At 50.9% G+C, this 17,005-nt stretch overlaps 2 protein-coding genes across 5 annotated transcripts; one reads left to right on the top strand and one right to left on the bottom strand.

Moving 5' to 3' along the window:
- The first annotated feature begins 1,282 nt into the window (after positions 1 to 1,282).
- On the top strand, positions 1,283 to 7,828 carry FUNDC2 (FUN14 domain containing 2). The gene is made up of 5 exons (XM_041484982.1): positions 1,283 to 1,418; positions 1,872 to 2,022; positions 3,300 to 3,375; positions 4,534 to 4,668; positions 5,089 to 7,828. Exons 1-5 carry the CDS (start codon positions 1,400 to 1,402, stop codon positions 5,164 to 5,166), a joined length of 459 nt encoding a protein of 152 aa, XP_041340916.1. The 5' UTR covers positions 1,283 to 1,399; the 3' UTR covers positions 5,167 to 7,828.
- Positions 7,829 to 8,569: 741 nt separating this feature from the next.
- Positions 8,570 to 16,999, bottom strand: CMC4 (C-X9-C motif containing 4). 4 transcript variants are annotated; one of them, XM_041484979.1, is made up of 6 exons: positions 16,684 to 16,999; positions 13,411 to 14,305; positions 13,309 to 13,315; positions 12,940 to 12,991; positions 11,684 to 11,750; positions 8,570 to 10,003 (listed from the first exon to the last, which is right to left on the bottom strand). In XM_041484979.1, the coding sequence occupies exons 2-6, from the start codon at positions 13,430 to 13,432 to the stop codon at positions 9,834 to 9,836; spliced, it is 318 nt and encodes a 105-aa protein (XP_041340913.1). In that variant the 5' UTR covers positions 13,433 to 14,305; positions 16,684 to 16,999; the 3' UTR covers positions 8,570 to 9,833. The 4 variants fall into 4 exon arrangements, with proteins under 4 accessions (XP_041340913.1, XP_041340915.1, XP_041340914.1 ...); XM_041484981.1 differs by adding an exon at positions 12,680 to 12,858 and having other exon boundaries at positions 12,940 to 14,305; XM_041484980.1 differs by having other exon boundaries at positions 13,201 to 14,305.
- Positions 17,000 to 17,005: the final 6 nt, after the last annotated feature.

Raw genomic sequence — 17,005 nt, 5'->3', positions numbered from 1 at the left:
CCCAGCCACGTCTTTTCTTCCCGTGCCCAGGGAAGTGCTGTCCCGTCACTTGGGTCTGAATGCACACACTGCTCCAGCCGGTTCCCCCTGATCAGGGCAGTGCAGGAAACACGTGGGACATTCCTGGAAACACGAGGGACATTCTTGCAGTTCCCAAAACGTCTGACCTACGTGCAAGGGGCAACGAGGTGCTGGGATGTTTACTAGCAGGATGTCCTCACCAGGGCAGATGAGTGCTGCTGTTAGCTCCTAGAAGTTTTTAGTTCCTAGAAGAGTGTGTGTTCCTCTACCCGTCCCACGCCGCCTGTGCTCCTGCTCCCGCTCACACACTGCTTTCCATTAACCCTAAAGGAGGGTCGAGTCTCCTCCGTCACAATCTCTCCATGACTTTTTTTTTTTCTTGTTGTGTCTTGGGATTTCCATCTTTGCTACACCGTGGGCAGCTGCATCCCCAGCTGGGAAGTAGGGGGCATTTGCTCTGCAGGAGTGAGTAATGGCTCAGAAATCAGAGGTGTCATTATTTCAGGGGAAACAGTAAGATGTGTTCCTGCCACCACCGGGACACAGCCGAGAGCATCACCGGGACACAGCCCGGGGCATCACCGGGACACAGCCGGGACATCACCGGGGCACAGCCGGGACACAGCCCGGGACATCACCGGGGCACAGCTGAGGCCCAGGCGCGCCCCCGTGCACCCACGCGCGCTCCCGTTCCTCCCCCTTCCCCTCGGACCCCTCTTCCCTCCTGTCCCGCTCCCCTCGGGCCCCTCTTTCTTCCTTCCCGCCCCCCTCTCCGTGCCTGCCAATCTCTCCGTCCCTCTCCCCCGCAGTCCCTCTCTCCCGTTGTCCCTCTCTGCCCCGCAGTCCCTCTCTCCCGATCCCTCTCCCCCGCAGTCCCTCTCTCCCCCCCAGTCCCTCTCTCCCCCGATCCCTCTCCCCTCGCCCCGCTGTCGCGCGCTCCCGGTGACGCGCACCGTGGCCGCGCCTGCGCGGAGCGCAGCGGCGTCATGGCGGTGCCGGGCGGAGGGTCCCTCTCTGCCCCGCAGTCCCTCTCTCCCGATCCCTCTCCCCAGCTGTCCCTCTCTCCCGCAGTCCCTCTCTCCCCCGCTGTCCCTCTCTCCTGATCCCTCTCCCCCGCAGTCCCTCTCTCTCCCGCTCCCTCTCCCCAGCAGTCCCTCTCTCCTGATCCCTCTCTCTCGCAGTCCCTCTCTCCCGCAGTCCCTCCCTCTCCCGCTCCCTCTCCCCCGCAGTCCCTCTCTCCCCCGCAGTCCCTCTCTCCCCCGCAGTCCCTCTCTCCCCCCCAGTCCCTCTCTCCCCCGATCCCTCTCCCCTCGCCCCGCTGTCGCGCGCTCCCGGTGACGCGCACCGTGGCCGCGCCTGCGCGGAGCGCAGCGGCGTCATGGCGGTGCCGGGCGGAGGTGGGCCGGGCCGGGCCGGGCCGGGCTGGGCTGGCCGGGATGGCTCGGGGCGCGGGTCCCCCCACCCCTCTCCCCCTGGCAGCGGGTCCCCGGCTCCCCCAGCTCGGCCTCCCCGCCGCAGGGCGCGGTGTCGTTCGCTTTGCACCGCGCGGCGGCGGCTGCCGGGGCCTGGCCCCGCTTGAGGGCCCGAGGGGGCGGCTCCGGGCACGGGCCCCCGGCCCCGGCCGCTCTGCCAGGGGCGTCTCCGAGGGAGTGAGCGGTCCCGGGCACGGGGTCCCGGAGGCCCTGGGAGGGGGCTGAGGGACGTGGGAATTCCCGGAGGCCCTGGGGGAGTGCCGGTGCCCGGGAGCTGTGTGTCTGGGCAGGGCTCCCGTGCCCCTGGGCAGACGCGGGGCAGCGGCAGGGGGCTGCGGTACGGTAGTCCCGGCACTGAGCCTCTCCAGGTGCCTGCAGGTGCGAAGGACGACACATTCAACGTGCTGGACCTGGCGGAGTACACCAAGAACCGGCCCTGGTGGCGCAAGATGTTCGCCCCCAACTCGGGGTCGAGCGCTGAGAAATACAATGTGGCCACGCAGCTGGTGATCGGAGGGATCACGGGATGGTAAGACGGGCCGGGGCTGCCCCTGCGGCTCCTGGCAGGGCTGGCTGGGTCTCTGGGGTCACGCTGACAGGTGCTGGGTGATCGCGTGTCAGTCATTCAGAGCAGGCGGGTGCTCAGCCTGCTGTCCCCTGGCATGCTCTGCTGAGCTCTGGGACGTCTTAAATGCTGTCTATGACTTGAAGAACTGACACTGTCTCTAAGAGAAGAAAATGGCACCAGTCTGTAATTATTTTTAACTTCTGGCAAAAAGTGGTGCTGTTGAATTAGGACAGGCAGATATGAACCCCTTGAAACAAGGATGCTTTCTCCACTGGAGGTGGATGTGCTTCAGGCATCTGCATTAAAAACCTCCTGGGCTCATAGTTCCCAGGGTTTCCTGTCACTTGTAGCTGGGACTGAGTGTGGCTCTATTTGTAACTTCATTCCCACAGCATCGTTTGAGTTGAACATTTTATGTAATCACTGCTTTGCCTCTTACCATGACCCTTATCTTGACCTGGCAACGGGGTGATTATTTAACAGTGTATGACAGAGCTTTGTCTTCTCACACAAGTGTGACCTGGCCACCCCTCCCTGATATCTTCACTGTGTGTTCAGAAATGGGTGAAGGCAGGTTACTGTGTTGTTTGCAGTGCTCATAAGGAACCATGTTCCAAGGGAAGTGTGGTTTGGGTGGCAGAGCACACCTGCCCGTGGCTGCATGACTGAGCAGTGGGGTGGTGCTGGCTGCAGGAATGCTTTTCATGTTGAAAGGAGGTAACCTGCTTTGGAGACCAGTATGGCCTTAGATCACTGCTGTGTGCTTGTTCCATCCTTTTTCTCTTCTGAGAAATTAAGAGATAAAGTAAGTAGTTGTTTGCTGCTTACTTTACACATAAGTAAGAAAGAGGCTTGTGATTTGCTCCCCATGTTCTGTCATGGAGCAGCAGATGTGCTCCCTAATTTCCCCTCAGAGATTATACCAGTTTAAAAAAAAACCCCAACATCAAAATGTAAAATCACTTGTTGATTTTGGTGAAATCACAGGTTTCTGGTTGCTCTTTTGGGAGAAGGATGAGGTTGAAGAGATAAGAATGTGACAGCACAAAGTGAAAAGCTATAAAGCATCAATTTTGTCTGGGTGCAAATCCTTCTCTCTGGTTGCACAGGGGTTTCTTCTGCTGTTTGTCAGAATCCAGTCCTGGGTACCTGCTGCCAAAGGCAGCCTTGCCTGTGGGAAGCAGAGTGAGTAGTGTGTGTGGTTTTGTTCTCCTAACTGAATGCTGGTTGGTTTGTAGGTGTACTGGATTCATCTTCCAGAAAGTTGGAAAGCTGGCAGCGACAGCAGTGGGAGGAGGCTTTTTCCTGCTTCAGGTGTGTATGAACAGCAGCCCAGGCTTTCTGAGAACTGTGCTGCTGGGGACAAAGGTCTCTCTAGGAACCACTGCCTGTTGGGACATGTGGGATCAGTCCCCCCCTCTGCCAGGGGCTTGGTGTGGCTGTGAATGTCAAAGGTGTGTGTGCTCCAGGGCACATGGATGCAACAGCAGAGCAGGGTCAGTGTGCATAAACCGGTGCAGGATTGCCAGTGCACACCCACTGAGGATCTGCTACCAAAGGCCAGGCCCAAGGCGCAGGAGAGCTGTTACTGCAGGGGCACCTGAGTGGAGCAGGAGACAGCCTTGAGCTGCAGTGAGCCATGCTGCTGCTGCAGGACAGCCTAACATACTGAGTCTGTGGCTGTGGACATGGTGTCCCTGCAGAAACAGCCCTGCACGTCAAGGAGGATTTACCCATATCTGTGACATGCTTCCTGCCAACCTGGCTTCCCGAGGAGTCAGCCAGCACAGGTGGGGCTCACTCTAAAGCACTGGGGAAGAGGAGGGAAAGGAGATCTCTCTCCATCCTCTACAACTTCTGCTGGTTTCCAAGAGCCCTGGCATTGAGGGAAGCTGCTGGGATGTGTTCATGCGTCTGGTGCATCCTGGAGCAGGTAGAGCAGCTCTCAGGCCTCGTTCAGCTCTCACCTGTTTGCTCCTCAGGCACGCAGGTCTTGTGTGTGTTCATTCTCCCTCACTCTCCTGGTTCTGCTTGTTCTGCTGAAAGTCAAAAGCTTGCTCTGGGCAGAGGGAGTTCCACAGCTGAATCACCCTGAGCAGATAAAATAGTTTGAGAGGAATGGGCTATTAATAGCTGTGCCCACCCACAGCAGCAGAACTGCAGGGAGTCCCAACAATATCCATGGCAGTTGTGAGGGGGAGGTGATCCCAGCTTTACATTGAGGAAGAGAGGCTGAAGCAGGCTAAGCTGCAATGTGTGCCCAGCTGTTGGGGGATTACTGTGGGAGACAGATGTTGCAGAACACTTGACACAGCTCCAAGGGTGGTGTTCTGTCCAATTTGTAAGCCAGTGTGCCCACTGGACCAGTGAGTGGGAGATGTCTGTGGTCAGGGACAGTGGGTGAGCAAGGGGTCTGTTTAGCCATGGTCATACAGGACTTCAGGAACTTTTTTCTAATCCTCACAACTGTAGATTGCAAACCACACGGGATACATCAAGGTGGACTGGAACCTAGTACAACGGGACATGAACAAAGCCAAGCAGCAGCTGAAGTTTCACACCAGTGGTAATCAAGTGCCTCCAGAAGTGAAAAGCAGAGTGGATGAGGTGAGACAGCTCTCCCAGGGCATGTGCTGGAGGGCCAGCAGAAAACAGGATTGACTCTTGAGCTGTTACAGATGTTCAGTTGTGCAAATACAAGGAGGGATTTCTTGCATGACAGCAAAATGGGAGAGATGGCAAAAGCTGTGGATGTTGCCTGCCTAGAGTTTAGGAAGAGATAATTTCCCACAGCATTCTGCTGGAGGAGCTGGCTGCTCGTGGCTGAGCAGGGTGAAGATCTGGCTGTGTGCTGGTGCAGTTAGGGAGGGGAGGTCATTAGGTAGGAAGTTTTCCCAAATCTGAGCAGCGGCATCTCTGTGAGCATCACTTGCCTCAAGAACAGCCTGAGGGATTTCTTCTTAGCAGGAGGGTCAGTGGGTGGCCTGATGTTGTTGAACACTGTTGTCTCTTCTCACCCCTGCTTAGGTGGTCATATTTCTGAAGAAGAACGCTATCCTGACTGGAGGGTTTGCTGGAGGATTCATGCTTGGAATCGCATCCTAGAAGCTGCGCTCTCCTCTCATGCCCAACCTCCCCTCCCCTCCTCTACTGCTGTTATCTCTCACTTAGAAGTCAAAGGATGTTGCCAACAGACTCAGTCCCATCTGCTCACAGGTTCCAGCCCTTATTTCTTACAACACTGCTTCTGATTTCCACCTTTTTCTTCTCTCTGGGCTGTTAGTGTGCTGGGGTTGGTCTGGAAGCTTACAACTCCCAGTGTATCATGATTTCCCACCAAATACGCCCAGTCTCAAATTTTCTGATGAGTTTTGACTTCATAAAAATGTAGTGGCAGAGAAACCTCTTAAATGTGCTTCTTCCAGGTGCTCAGGACTGTTACGTGTACCTCTGTCTGCCAGTATATGTGTCAACTCTTCACCACAATTTAGCTTTCAGTATTCCTGCCCTGGTACCTGGAACACCTCTGCTTCCCTTTGCACAGAGATGATCTGTGCAATCCAAAATGTGGTTGACTATCCTGGGGTGGATGCAGAAGTGTCAAAGAACAGCCTGAGCTGCATCCAGGACAGGGGAATATGGATTTTCCTGCCCTCCCCCTGCTGTTTCACTGCGCATAGATGGCCATTTGGCTTTGTGTCTGCTGGTATCCTTCCCCATACAGGAATTGCAGCACTGGCACTGCTGATGGAAACTGAGCACTGAGGCTGACTCTCCAGGCCCTTTCCTCATCATGTGTTCTGAAAGTCACCAAGTTCTGTGCTGTAGAGCCACCTGATTGCTCAGCCTTGGAGGCTCTCTCCTGCTTCCAGCAGGCCCAGCCTGGCTGTGTCAGATGGGGGTATTTCAGCTGTGCCACTTACTGTAAATCACTCTGGGCCTCTGACTGGGGTTTCCATGTCTACCACAAACTTCTCTGGTCACTTTGGCATTGGTGATGCTCCTTGAGCTGTAACCTTGTGGGACTGGACTGTAGACAGGAAATGCATCTGTGCTTAGAGTACACTGTACTGGTCCAGGTCCCTGTTGCCAGCTGTACTGGAGAAAGGGGGATGGTGTGAAATCTGGAGTGCAGTCCTTTACTTGCCTCTGAAGAGCACAGATTCTTTCTCCCTGGTCTCTGCAAGCAACTGAAATGACAAAACTAGTGAAAACCAGACCGTGCTCTTGTGAGAGTGGTTCGTTTGCATATTTCTGCCTGAGTTGTGTTCCTTCCTTCTTTGTGTTTGCCATTTCCACAAGAAAAGCTGTTTGCTTAATTCCATCAGCTGCAGCCCTTCTCCTGCAGGAGATGAGGCAACCCAGGTGTAGAGGTCAGCTGTTTTTGGACAGTCTGACTCAGTGCAGTTGTATGCAGTACGAACAAACATCCCCCAGGGTATTCTGCAAGCACAGAGACTTGCCTGACAACATGGTGATGTCCTCCAGCAGGCATAGGTAGCAGTTCTTGCCCAGAATGTGGGATTTTATGTGGAAGCTCATCCTTCAATGGGAAACATGGTAGGGAGCAATGACACTCATGGGTGGGTGGTTTGCAGCACCTGGCTCAGCAGCTGCACCCCATTTCCAGTGCTGTGCAAAGGCTCTGTGATCTGCTGCTCTCTGTATGGCTGGAAAGGGGATCTTCCCCTGCGGGCTGCTGGCAGAGCTGAAATGGTGGGTTCTTCTCCAGATGGTTTGGAATGAGCACTTGCAGTTTGTAATTTTGTTTCAGCTCTGCTGATTGAAGTGTCCATATAGCACCACATTGATGAAGCTGAGGTTTTCCTCACCTTCAGGATCTGAAAAGAGGCTGCAGGTAATCAGGAGATAGAAGCTGCTGTCTTTGCTCCTGTCCTGCCATACATGGCCAAGGAGAACGAAGGAGCAGCTGGGCTCACACCCTTTAACAATGGCCTTCCTGAAGGCCATCCTGGACTGCAGGAGTGATGGGATGCAGCAAATAGGTCTTCAATAAATTGGTGTTTAGCAGTGGAGTTACATACAGTGGTGAGGGGTTTTTTTGGGGTTTGGTTTGTTTTTCTGTAGGATCTGCAGATGTGAACATGCATAAATAGATAGATTGGTCTTGCAGGGTATCTCTTGTTCTGTAGACAACAGCATTGCTGCTCTTTGGCTGGGTGGGCTGCAGAACACAACTTTTTCTGAGATGCACTGATCTCCACAAAGCTGTCTCCAACGACAAAGCTCAAAGGAAATCATTAACAGGCCTTAGGGATGTTTTTCAGGCTCAAGTCACTACTTCTGCCCAGCCCTAGGTGGGCGAGTTCTGCTCAAGTCCCCGTTTGCTACAGAGAGAAATGGCCCAAAGAGGGAGCTAAAATGCTGCTGAAAAGGGAAACAATTAACAGATCTCTGCTGAGTTTGATGTGAATGTAGGCAGGAAATGGACAAGGACATCAGGATGTGGCAGATCTTTCTGCTGTGCTGGTGTTGGGCTCGTGGCTGGCACTGTTTGATGCTGTGGGGCAACACTGGAAGCTTTGATGCTGGATCAGTCTCTGTGGGGATGCATTTTCATTGCTGCAGGTGCCAAGATGAGGTGTCCCCCTCCCCACTCCTGGCTCCTTTTAGTGTTGTTTCAACAACTTCTGACATCTGTTACACTCTGAGAAGATTTCAAACACATTAGGCTTATAAAGTGGTTTTATATATTGTATGTAAATGCTTGTTGAAGTGATATTTTATTAAACAGTTTTGCTCTAAATGCTTCTCTGTGTGAGGTCTGCTGGCTTCCTGGGAACCAGCACATTCCTGTCACAGGAATGTAGGCAGGTAGCACTTGGGGACATGGGTTAGTGGTCAACTTGGCAGTGCTGGGGAATGGTTGGGACTCAAAGGTCTTTTCCAACATAAATGAGGTTATGGGGGTACCAGTCTCCCCTCATCCATGCAGGTAACCTGGGCTACCTTAATAAATCCTTCCCCATGATCATCCTGGCACCAATCACCCATATTCCCAAGAATGTGGGATGCTGCTAGGGCAGGAGGTGGGTCTGTAGCCAGCCTGGGTTGCCTCTGCTGAGCAAATTTGTTCCACCCAACTTCAAATGGGCATGGAGACAAGGCTATTTTTTTGTAGGTGCAACAGAAGCCTAAATATATATATTTTATCATCTATTAACTAGTGACTTTCTTTCCACTGTTCCGGCTCTGATAGGGCAAAAGAGAAAAAATTGCTACTTGTCAGTGTTTGAGGTGATTCACAACATTGTCATCACTTTTCCCTACTTTTCAGGGACACTAAACCCCATTTTGTCTTAAAGGTTTTTTTCTTGGGGGCGACGGCAGTGGGAGGGGAAGACAAGCCCTATATTATTCTGATCTTCAGCCCCAGTTACAAAAATATGAAGCAGTTTCTATTTAAACATGATCTCTCATGGCTCTGGGCTGTGAATGGCAGCCAAGCCGCCCGGCTTGCAGCTCAACAAACAACCAGAGACCACAATTTGTTCCAGTCGTTTATTTTGTACCATGGTATTTCAGAGCAGTGAATACAGATGGTTTGCTCTTCTAGGCTTCAGTACACACAACTATTGTGCCTAGACCTCAGTGGTTTATAGAAGCTCTATTTCATAAGTAAGTTGTACTTCATCACAGCACAAAAGTCCTTTACGGCTAGATCTAATACAGAGTTAGGGCTAGTGGGTTGGGAGCCTGATATTTGGGTGCCTGGACTCCTGCTAGAGGGGACAGCAGACAGGCAGCTCTGAGGGGTGGTGCAGGAACCTGTCTATGAGCTCTTCCTACAGGTCACAGGAAATTCTGCTGCGTGGCCGAGAGCTTCTGGAAAGCCATCTGTCCTGGGGTCCAGACACAGCCGGCTTGGGAATGAGTCTGGAATGTTGTGTGGAAAATAACTGCCTACAACTGCTTGTTCAGTAAGCAGCACCTAAGTCAGTTCTTGGATCTAGCCCAGGGCTCTGTGACAGGCCTTTGGGTATCAGCAGTTTTAACTAGACTTGGATTCAAAGCATATTGCTTAAAGGTGTTCAATTAGACATAAATTTATAAATTTTGTATCAACAGTCAAATCTTTCAAATGAATATTGCTTTTTTAAAAAAATATCCTATCCCTGTAGCAATCCCTGAAATTATATTCCTGTAACATCTTTATCATGCAAATAGCAGCGTGTAGGCAATTCAAATATAAAATAAACAACTCTGTCCAGTGGAAAAGTGAGGCACTTAGGCAAAGTGACTTGTAGTCACTCATGATCTATACAAGACTTAGGAACAATCATCAGACCTGATGCCCATTCTTGAGCTTGAACCACTGGACAGGCAAATGTTGTCTGGAACTACTGCATGGTGGCAGCAATACCTTTGTTGTATCAAGATGGGTTTGTTTCATGTTTAAACTCACTCTTCTGAGCTCATTTCCTGTACCTCTCACTCCAGAAGCCAGAACAACTCGGTTCCAATTCTCCATTTTTAGAGCAAGGATGGATTAGAGTAAGGTAAGCATCCTAAAAACATCAAGTTGACATTTCACAGGTGTGATGCAGAGGCAACATAGATTGTGTTTTCGTACAGAAAATAAAGTTTGTTAACCAGGCCATACGTTGGTACTGTGTAATGCTTTTTGGTGTGCTGAACGGTGTGTTCCAGGAGCAATCTGGCTTTTCTGAAAGTCTAAAGAAGGCTTGAAAAAACACACACGAGCTCTTCAAGTGAGTCCATGCTCCAGCGCCTGCCGGAGCTGCATTGTGTTACTGAGGTGGTGGGGAAATTCCTTTTGAAGTCAGCTTAGCCTTTTCTCTCTCCCTTTCTTCTCTCTCAAACCCTGAACAACAGATGGACCTGCCCTTGGTGTACCGAGCGCAGCATTTCCGCATCTCCTGCAGCGCAGCTTCACACTTGGACTCCACGTAGTTGTTCGCTGGAAAATAAGAAGGAGACACCAGGTCTGCAGAGAGGAACAGGCTTTGTTCCCTGAGGGAGCACGCCTAGCCCAGCTCTGCAGCTGCTTACAAGCATTCCATCATTTTCTTGCTCACAAAAACCTCTCTTTAGCTGCAGCTATCTAAAGCTCTCTGTGACTCAGAGAGGAGTCCTGCAGGAAGAGGCTGAGTCTGGTTTGAGTTAAGAACCTCCTGCCTGCTTGCCCAGAAACACCGCCACCTGCTCTGCCTTGGATGAGCTCTGCAACCACTACACAACTGCACTCAGACCCACTCTGACTGTTAAAAGATTAAAAGAAGCAACAGCAGTATAATGTGAGACACACAGCACCCGTGGAGAGCCCAGAAAGCAGCAGTGAACACCTTCTGGTTAATGAGCAAACCACACTGCTGTCATCACTGGGCTATGAGTTCCCTGACTGGGTTGGTGAGTGAGCTGCAATACAAACACACACATCACCCCTGAGAAAAAGGTCGTGGTGATTTCTGCTAGCTGGCAGCCCAGGAAGCATGGCAGGCCCTTGGAGAGGAGAGCTGATCTGTCTCTGCCATAACCTGCAGTTGATGAGTGCTCCAAGGCTCTCCCAACTGTCCCTCTGCCTTTGCAGCTTTGTTTCTAAAACTGTAGCTATGTACAGGCACGCCATCATCTGTCAAGGATGCATTCCTGAAAGTCACACACAGATAGGAAAACACAAAAAAGATTTACAGCAGGCATTCAGTCTCACAGAGGAGCAGCAAGATCTTTGGAACAATGACTTTTGAGAAGTCAGCATTCTCCCACCCTCCATCTCACACACTGGGTACAGTGACTGTGCATTCCTCAGTTAAGGCTCTGTACTTTAATTTTTACAGGGGAAAATTGCTTTGCTCTCTGTTTCATGTGTGCACATCAGACAGCTCCACAGCACAACAGATGAACAGCAGCAGTGACAGTGACGTGTACATGCAGCAAAGAGCTTCTCTGCCAACACTTAACCATTCAGATCAACACTGCACACAAACCTACACAGGAAAAACACTTGGAATAACTTCCACAAATGTTATAAAAAGAACATTGCCACAGATGGGACCAAAATAGGGTCAATCATCAGCTTTTAAGTGCAGTAATACAGGGAGAGAAGGTAGTCCTTCATGGGAGAATGCTCCAAACCATGAGGACATTAAAGGTAGACTCTAGACAATTGCTGGGGACATGAAGACCATCTCACACCTCGAGGACAGATCACCTAACCTGTTCCTGACAGAATTCTTGAAACACCCCTGTTCTTGAAACACCCCTGGAGCAGCTCTGCAGTCTTCTCATGCAATCCACCTACTCCCTCACTAACCACTCTGTAAGAGAGCTTATTATAATGTCTAGCTCTTCCTGCCCACAGCTGAGTCCCAAAAATACACCTGGGATCTCACTACCAGCATGGAGAACACTCCAAGCACATTACTGTTACTAATGATCTGCTTTATACTAATGATGTCTCATTATTTACAATTAAGCACAAAGCAATTCTATTAAAATCAGACATTATAATTTTGTTCATTTTGCAACCAGGCAATGCTAATGTGCTTTGTTCCTTCTCAAGGAGAAAGGACAAGGTTAAGTTAAAAGAATTAAGTTCCACCAAAAATCAAGACACCAAAGACAATATGACACTTGGTACCTTGCAAGCATTTCTGTATTTCACAGGCTTGTTTCTGGCAGGGATCCTTCCGGGACATGTTCAGGAACTAAAATGATAGAAAATGTTACTGTAGATCAGGGTTCTTTTCAGGGGGTGGGGGAAAGACAATGTCCTACAGCCACATCTTTCAGGAGCTCCCAGTTTCCCCCAGTCATCATTCAGAAAACACCTAGTGCTGCTTCCAGGTGCCTGCCAGCATACACAAGAACTCTCTGTCTGGCTGAAAGATGATGATGGGGACAATGAATAGAATAAGTTTCATGTCATTAAGTTTAAAAGCCTTTTTCTTTTCTCTAGTTAAAATGTGTCCTTTTCCACTTGGATGTACAAAGATTCCAGAAAATATTCAAATTAACACAGCTGACTAAATTTTAAGAGTTTTCTATCTCTAGATCATGTACTGAGACAGATACTTATGTGAAATCCACCTCTGTGAGCTTTACACAACCAAGGATTTGGTGGCAAGTCATGGAACCACAGCTGGAGAAGGCATTAAAAAAACAATCAACCAAACAACTCAGTTGTGTATATGCCATAAAGCCAAGAAGGGCTCTTTTCATTTTGTTTCAGGAGGAAGTCTCTTGGAAATCCTCTCCTTCTGTCCAAAAAACCCCTCAATCAGACTGGAGGACAGCTCCATCTTGTTCAAATCCATCAGAAAAGGATTTCAGACACTTGAGTTGATTTTTCTGCAGCTGTGACACCTGTAACTGTGTCAGTGTAAGCTCAAAAGCCAAGCAAAAGCTGGTGGTACCAGTAGTTGAACGGGAGACCTCTAAGGAAAGCACCAGTGTCACTGAATGTGGTGGTGAGACTGAACCCTCTGAGCCACAGTTCAGCCTCTGCTCAGAGCTGGGAGCCGCTGCCTTTCCAGTTTCTGACAAGTCACCAGCCCACAGCAGTTCCCAGTATCACTAGGGCATTATTTGCAGCATCCTGGCCGAATTCCATTTGAGGCAATTACATTCTGCCTACCTAGAACTCCCCCTGATGTTTCACTTGGTCACAATACTCCTCTTCACTGCCTGTCCTAAACTCTTGTGTGATGCTGCTGTGTGTTAACTGCTTCCACCTCAAAGGTGGCTGCATTTCAGTGGAGAGAGAACCTTTTATTGTACAAAACAGACAATGGCATCTTCCTAGAGCCACTGCTCCTGAAAGACAAAAATTCACATTAAAGAAAGACGGGGAGTAAACAGTGCACAGTACAAAGCAGGGGTAATGTCTGCACATACCAGATTAATCCCCAGGCACGAGTTTAAGCAGCAGTTCTTCAACACCATCAAGCTGTAAGTGACAAGGAAAAGTTCAATACGTCTACAGTTACTGTGGTTGAGCTAATGGACTTCAACAAAGTAACAGTCCTTTGCCGTCCCTCAAGGATCTCAAATGACTTCACAAACAGGAATGACTATGTTCTATTGTCGCCACCATCCTTACCATGAGATGGTGCTCTATCTCCCAAACGCGAGAGTTACTATCCCTGTACTGCTCACCCTGGGACAGCTGCCACATGTGAGGCAGCCGGGATGGGGGGAGCTGGCTGGGTCGCAGCGCCTCACCCAGGGGAACCTGAACTCTTTGGATCCGAGCCCTCAGCATACCTTCCTCCTGGGGGAAAGTAACAAACAGAGCAGGCAGTTACTGGCAGAGGCACCTGAAACAGCAATGCTACAACCACGGGGAAGCTCAAAGCACACACTTGCCTCTTCCGCAGCCACGAGCCATGTTTTGCGGTGCTCATCGCAGTAAACCCCCACGCGCCGCACCCAGAGGCGCACGGGAGGAGCGCCTGCCTCCCCTCCCTGCGCCATCCCGCAGGCGCTTCCGCAGCTCAGCTGGACGGCATCGGCCCGCGGGGCGCACTCGTGGTCACGGAGAGAGCTCCCGGACCTGGCAGCCAGGTGGTGTCTGACTCGTTGGATGAGATGCTACGTGCGGAAATGTCCCTAAAAGTCAGCTCGGGAGGCTGAGGTGCTGCCTAAGCCAGCGGAACCGTCAGGCCAAGTCGTACACTGGGACACGCGTGCTGGGCGGCACCGGTAAGGCATTCTGGGCAAAAGGTGCTATCGGTACACACTTAAACCCTGCGAGTATTGGCTTTGCTCATTCCACTAACAGTCCTATTAACAGTCTTTGTGTAACACGGGGGGGAAAAAGAGGTGGTCTAAATCCCAAAAGCAAAACTCGTGACCAGCAGTGAGGTGAGCTTAACAGGAACGAAGATCACTCTGGAGACAGAGCACAGAGCTCGGTGTGCAGGACTCTCATCTTTGGAGCTCGCTGAGCTGTCGGGGTGCAGGGTCCTTTGTCTCATCTCTCGGGGTGGCAGCACTGTCCATTCACACCCAAACTCCTCGGGAGCAGCACTCAGGACTGCGTCACTCGGCTTCTGGCTGGTCACAGAGAGCCACCAACACGGGCAGAGGAGCTTGGGGCACTGAGGTGGTTCCTGCTACTGTAACTTTTGTTTAACAGCACGTTTATCTGTGTGCCAGTTAGATCAAGCTGAGCCATTAGCAAATGGAGGTCAGGGGAAATGATTCTCTTTGAACCCTAGAAGAGGTAATCAAAATGGTACAGACAGTCTTCATCCTTTATCTAGGTGTAAAGTAGAACAAAGTTAAGCTGTAACACATAAAACATCCTCCTGCTATGAAGCAGATGCAATATTCCTTATCCCAGTGAAACACAGTGGTCTTCTGAAACCTTGTAAGGTTATAAGGCATATTTCAAACAGGAGCAAGAAAAGCTGGGTACAAAATAAAGGATGGAAGGTCAGGGAGAGAAAAAAATAAATTGCTATACATTGGGGCGCGTATATAACAGAAAATACTCCTCCATGATGCCTTCCATATCTTACATCAGTGTTTCTCTACCTTTTTGAGCCAAAGGAGCACTCAGCCTTTTTGAGAACAAAACACCAACCACGGATCAGCCTGAACAGCACCAGCACAAGGAAAACTTTGAGTGATTTTATTCCTTCTTTTTTTCACCCATTCTGTTTGTTTCCTTGCTTGATGTGTGGGGATGTGTGTGTGCCCTACACAAAGCACCACTGTTCTGGCTGCCATCCTGTGATGAAGAACAGGCATTCCAAGGAATGCCCCACCAGCTGGATCACTGGCATTTAGAGGAATGTGACTGCAGTCTGACAAGCCTCACAAGGCCTTCAGGAATTAGGGTTAAAGGGACATTTCTGTAATTGTTTTCCTTTCTGCTTTACCCTAAGCCACATTACAAATTTAAACCCCTGTGTGGAACTCTGCCCAACAGTGAAATGCAGCAATTGCCACTGATCATTTTCAGTCAGCTGAACACAATCACCCCAGGAGGAATTCGGCCAGGATACTCTGCTACCCTGCAGTAAACTGCAAGAAGTTCCATCATGATCAGAAATGCCCAAGAACTTGCTTTTATTCCATTCAAAGCTGGAATTTTTACAGGTCATCATCTCCAGAACCAGAAGGCTCAAGACTGGCTCCAGCAATAGAAAACCAAGTCTCAGTAAGTGAACTGTGTTTCCTACTGTAGGTAAGCTCTCCTGGAAGGTCTCCTGTCCAAATACTGCCCTGGTTCAGCCTGGCTGAACTACAGGTAGCAGGGCTAAAGCACACCAGGCACGTTTGTGTTCAGGGGGAGTGGAGATGGCAGCGATGACAGATCACAACAGAGCAGGTCTCGTGCAGAGGACACTGTGCACAACGGGCAGAGGTTACTGTGTGTTGTCACCCTTTGCCCCAGTGAACTGCCCCAAGCCTCCCCAGAACTGCAAAGCTGAAAGGCTCAGTCTGGCCTGTGGAGGTGCCCAGGTGGTGCCACATGGAAACCCTGAGGTCAGGCAAAACCGTCGATTGGTTTGAGCTGGGACAGGAATGGGGTTTGGGGTGGGACAAGAATGGGGTTTGGGGTGGGACAAGAACGGGGTTTGAGCTGGGACAGGAATGGGGTTTAGGGTAGGACAAGAATGGGGTTTGAGCTGGGACAGGTGTCTGCAGCACCCAAACACACCAAAGAAACTGGAGATTCCACAAGCACACGCTCAGACAGTGCACCTGAAAACATGCACAGTGTCTTATTGCTGCAGGTTTGATTAGAAAGCAAAAACAAAGCCTGAAGGAAGACATGGGTGGAAGGAGAAGAGAGCTTACTTATATTTTAAACAAGTTTTAAACCCGAGTTCTTACACTGCTTGCTTCATAACCTATCAAAAAACCCACCACAACCAACAAAAACCCCAACAGCTTAAATTTGCAGGATTGAAGCATCATCCTTTGAGACTTTAACATTCCCATCAACACAGCTGTAGAAGGCTGAGCTGTTCAAAGTGCTGTTTTGGGGAGATTCAAATCCCAGTCCTCACAGACAGGAATAATACTGGCAGATGTTCTGTCCATCTTAGCATCAATCTTAGAGGTTTAATGCTGTTCTGGGACCTGGATGGATTTCTGAGCCATACTATATGGATAAATGTCAAAATGGCCAGGAGGAGGAATGCAGCTTGTAGCGACAACAATTTATTTGGTTTTGTTGGGTACATTAAAATATTTTATGGAAACAGTGAAAGAAATTGCTCCAGATGCTGCTTGGACCACCCCAGAGCTGGAGGTCAGTGTGCTGAATAAATTGCACCCTTTATCACCTTCTGTTCTAAAAAGCAACTGGGAGTTCAGCTGCCATTTAGGCACCGAGGAAAAGCACTGTGCTGACACAGTTACAGCCCCAGAGCAAGGCTGGCCAGCCTGGCCTTCTGCTGGGGCAGGAGAGCTGCCTGCACGCCTCAGGGCTACGAGGCTGCTGAGCCTTCCTGAGAAACCCAGCCCGGCTCGGGCAACAGCTCGGGGATCTGGTGACTTAAGGGCATGTGGAGACACTCTAAAGCTTCTTCGTGGGGGTTTGGACTCTACTCTGCCTGGAGCAAGCCCCTGTGACTCCACGCTCCGCTCTGCCCGACCTACTGAGGGGTAGCAGATGCTCACCGACCAGCCGGGCTGTCCAGCAGCGTGGGGAGGGCAGGCCGAGCTTTGGTGGGATCTAAAACAACAGGAAGACAAAAAGATGGACATAATGCGGGGGGAGCCACGCCGAGGGGCGGGGAGGGCGAGGGAAGGGACGCAAGAGCCGGGCCGGGGAGCGGGAGCCGGGGCAGCGGGGCCAAGCCGGGCAGGGAGCGCCGGAGGGGAGGGGGTGTGGCGCGGGCGTGGGACAGGACCGGCCATGGCTGGGCGGGCGGGAGAAGGGCGCAGCACATCGCCACAGCCACCGCGTCTCCCCGGGCCGGGGCCGCGGGGCCGGGCGGGC

This window comes from Pyrgilauda ruficollis, unplaced genomic scaffold, assembly GCF_017590135.1.
Source record: "Pyrgilauda ruficollis isolate IOZ18807 unplaced genomic scaffold, ASM1759013v1 scaffold7, whole genome shotgun sequence".
Lineage (NCBI taxonomy): Eukaryota > Metazoa > Chordata > Aves > Passeriformes > Passeridae > Pyrgilauda > Pyrgilauda ruficollis.
The sequence above is the reverse complement of the archived record's forward strand: the minus strand, read 5'-3'. Positions and strand labels throughout refer to the sequence as shown.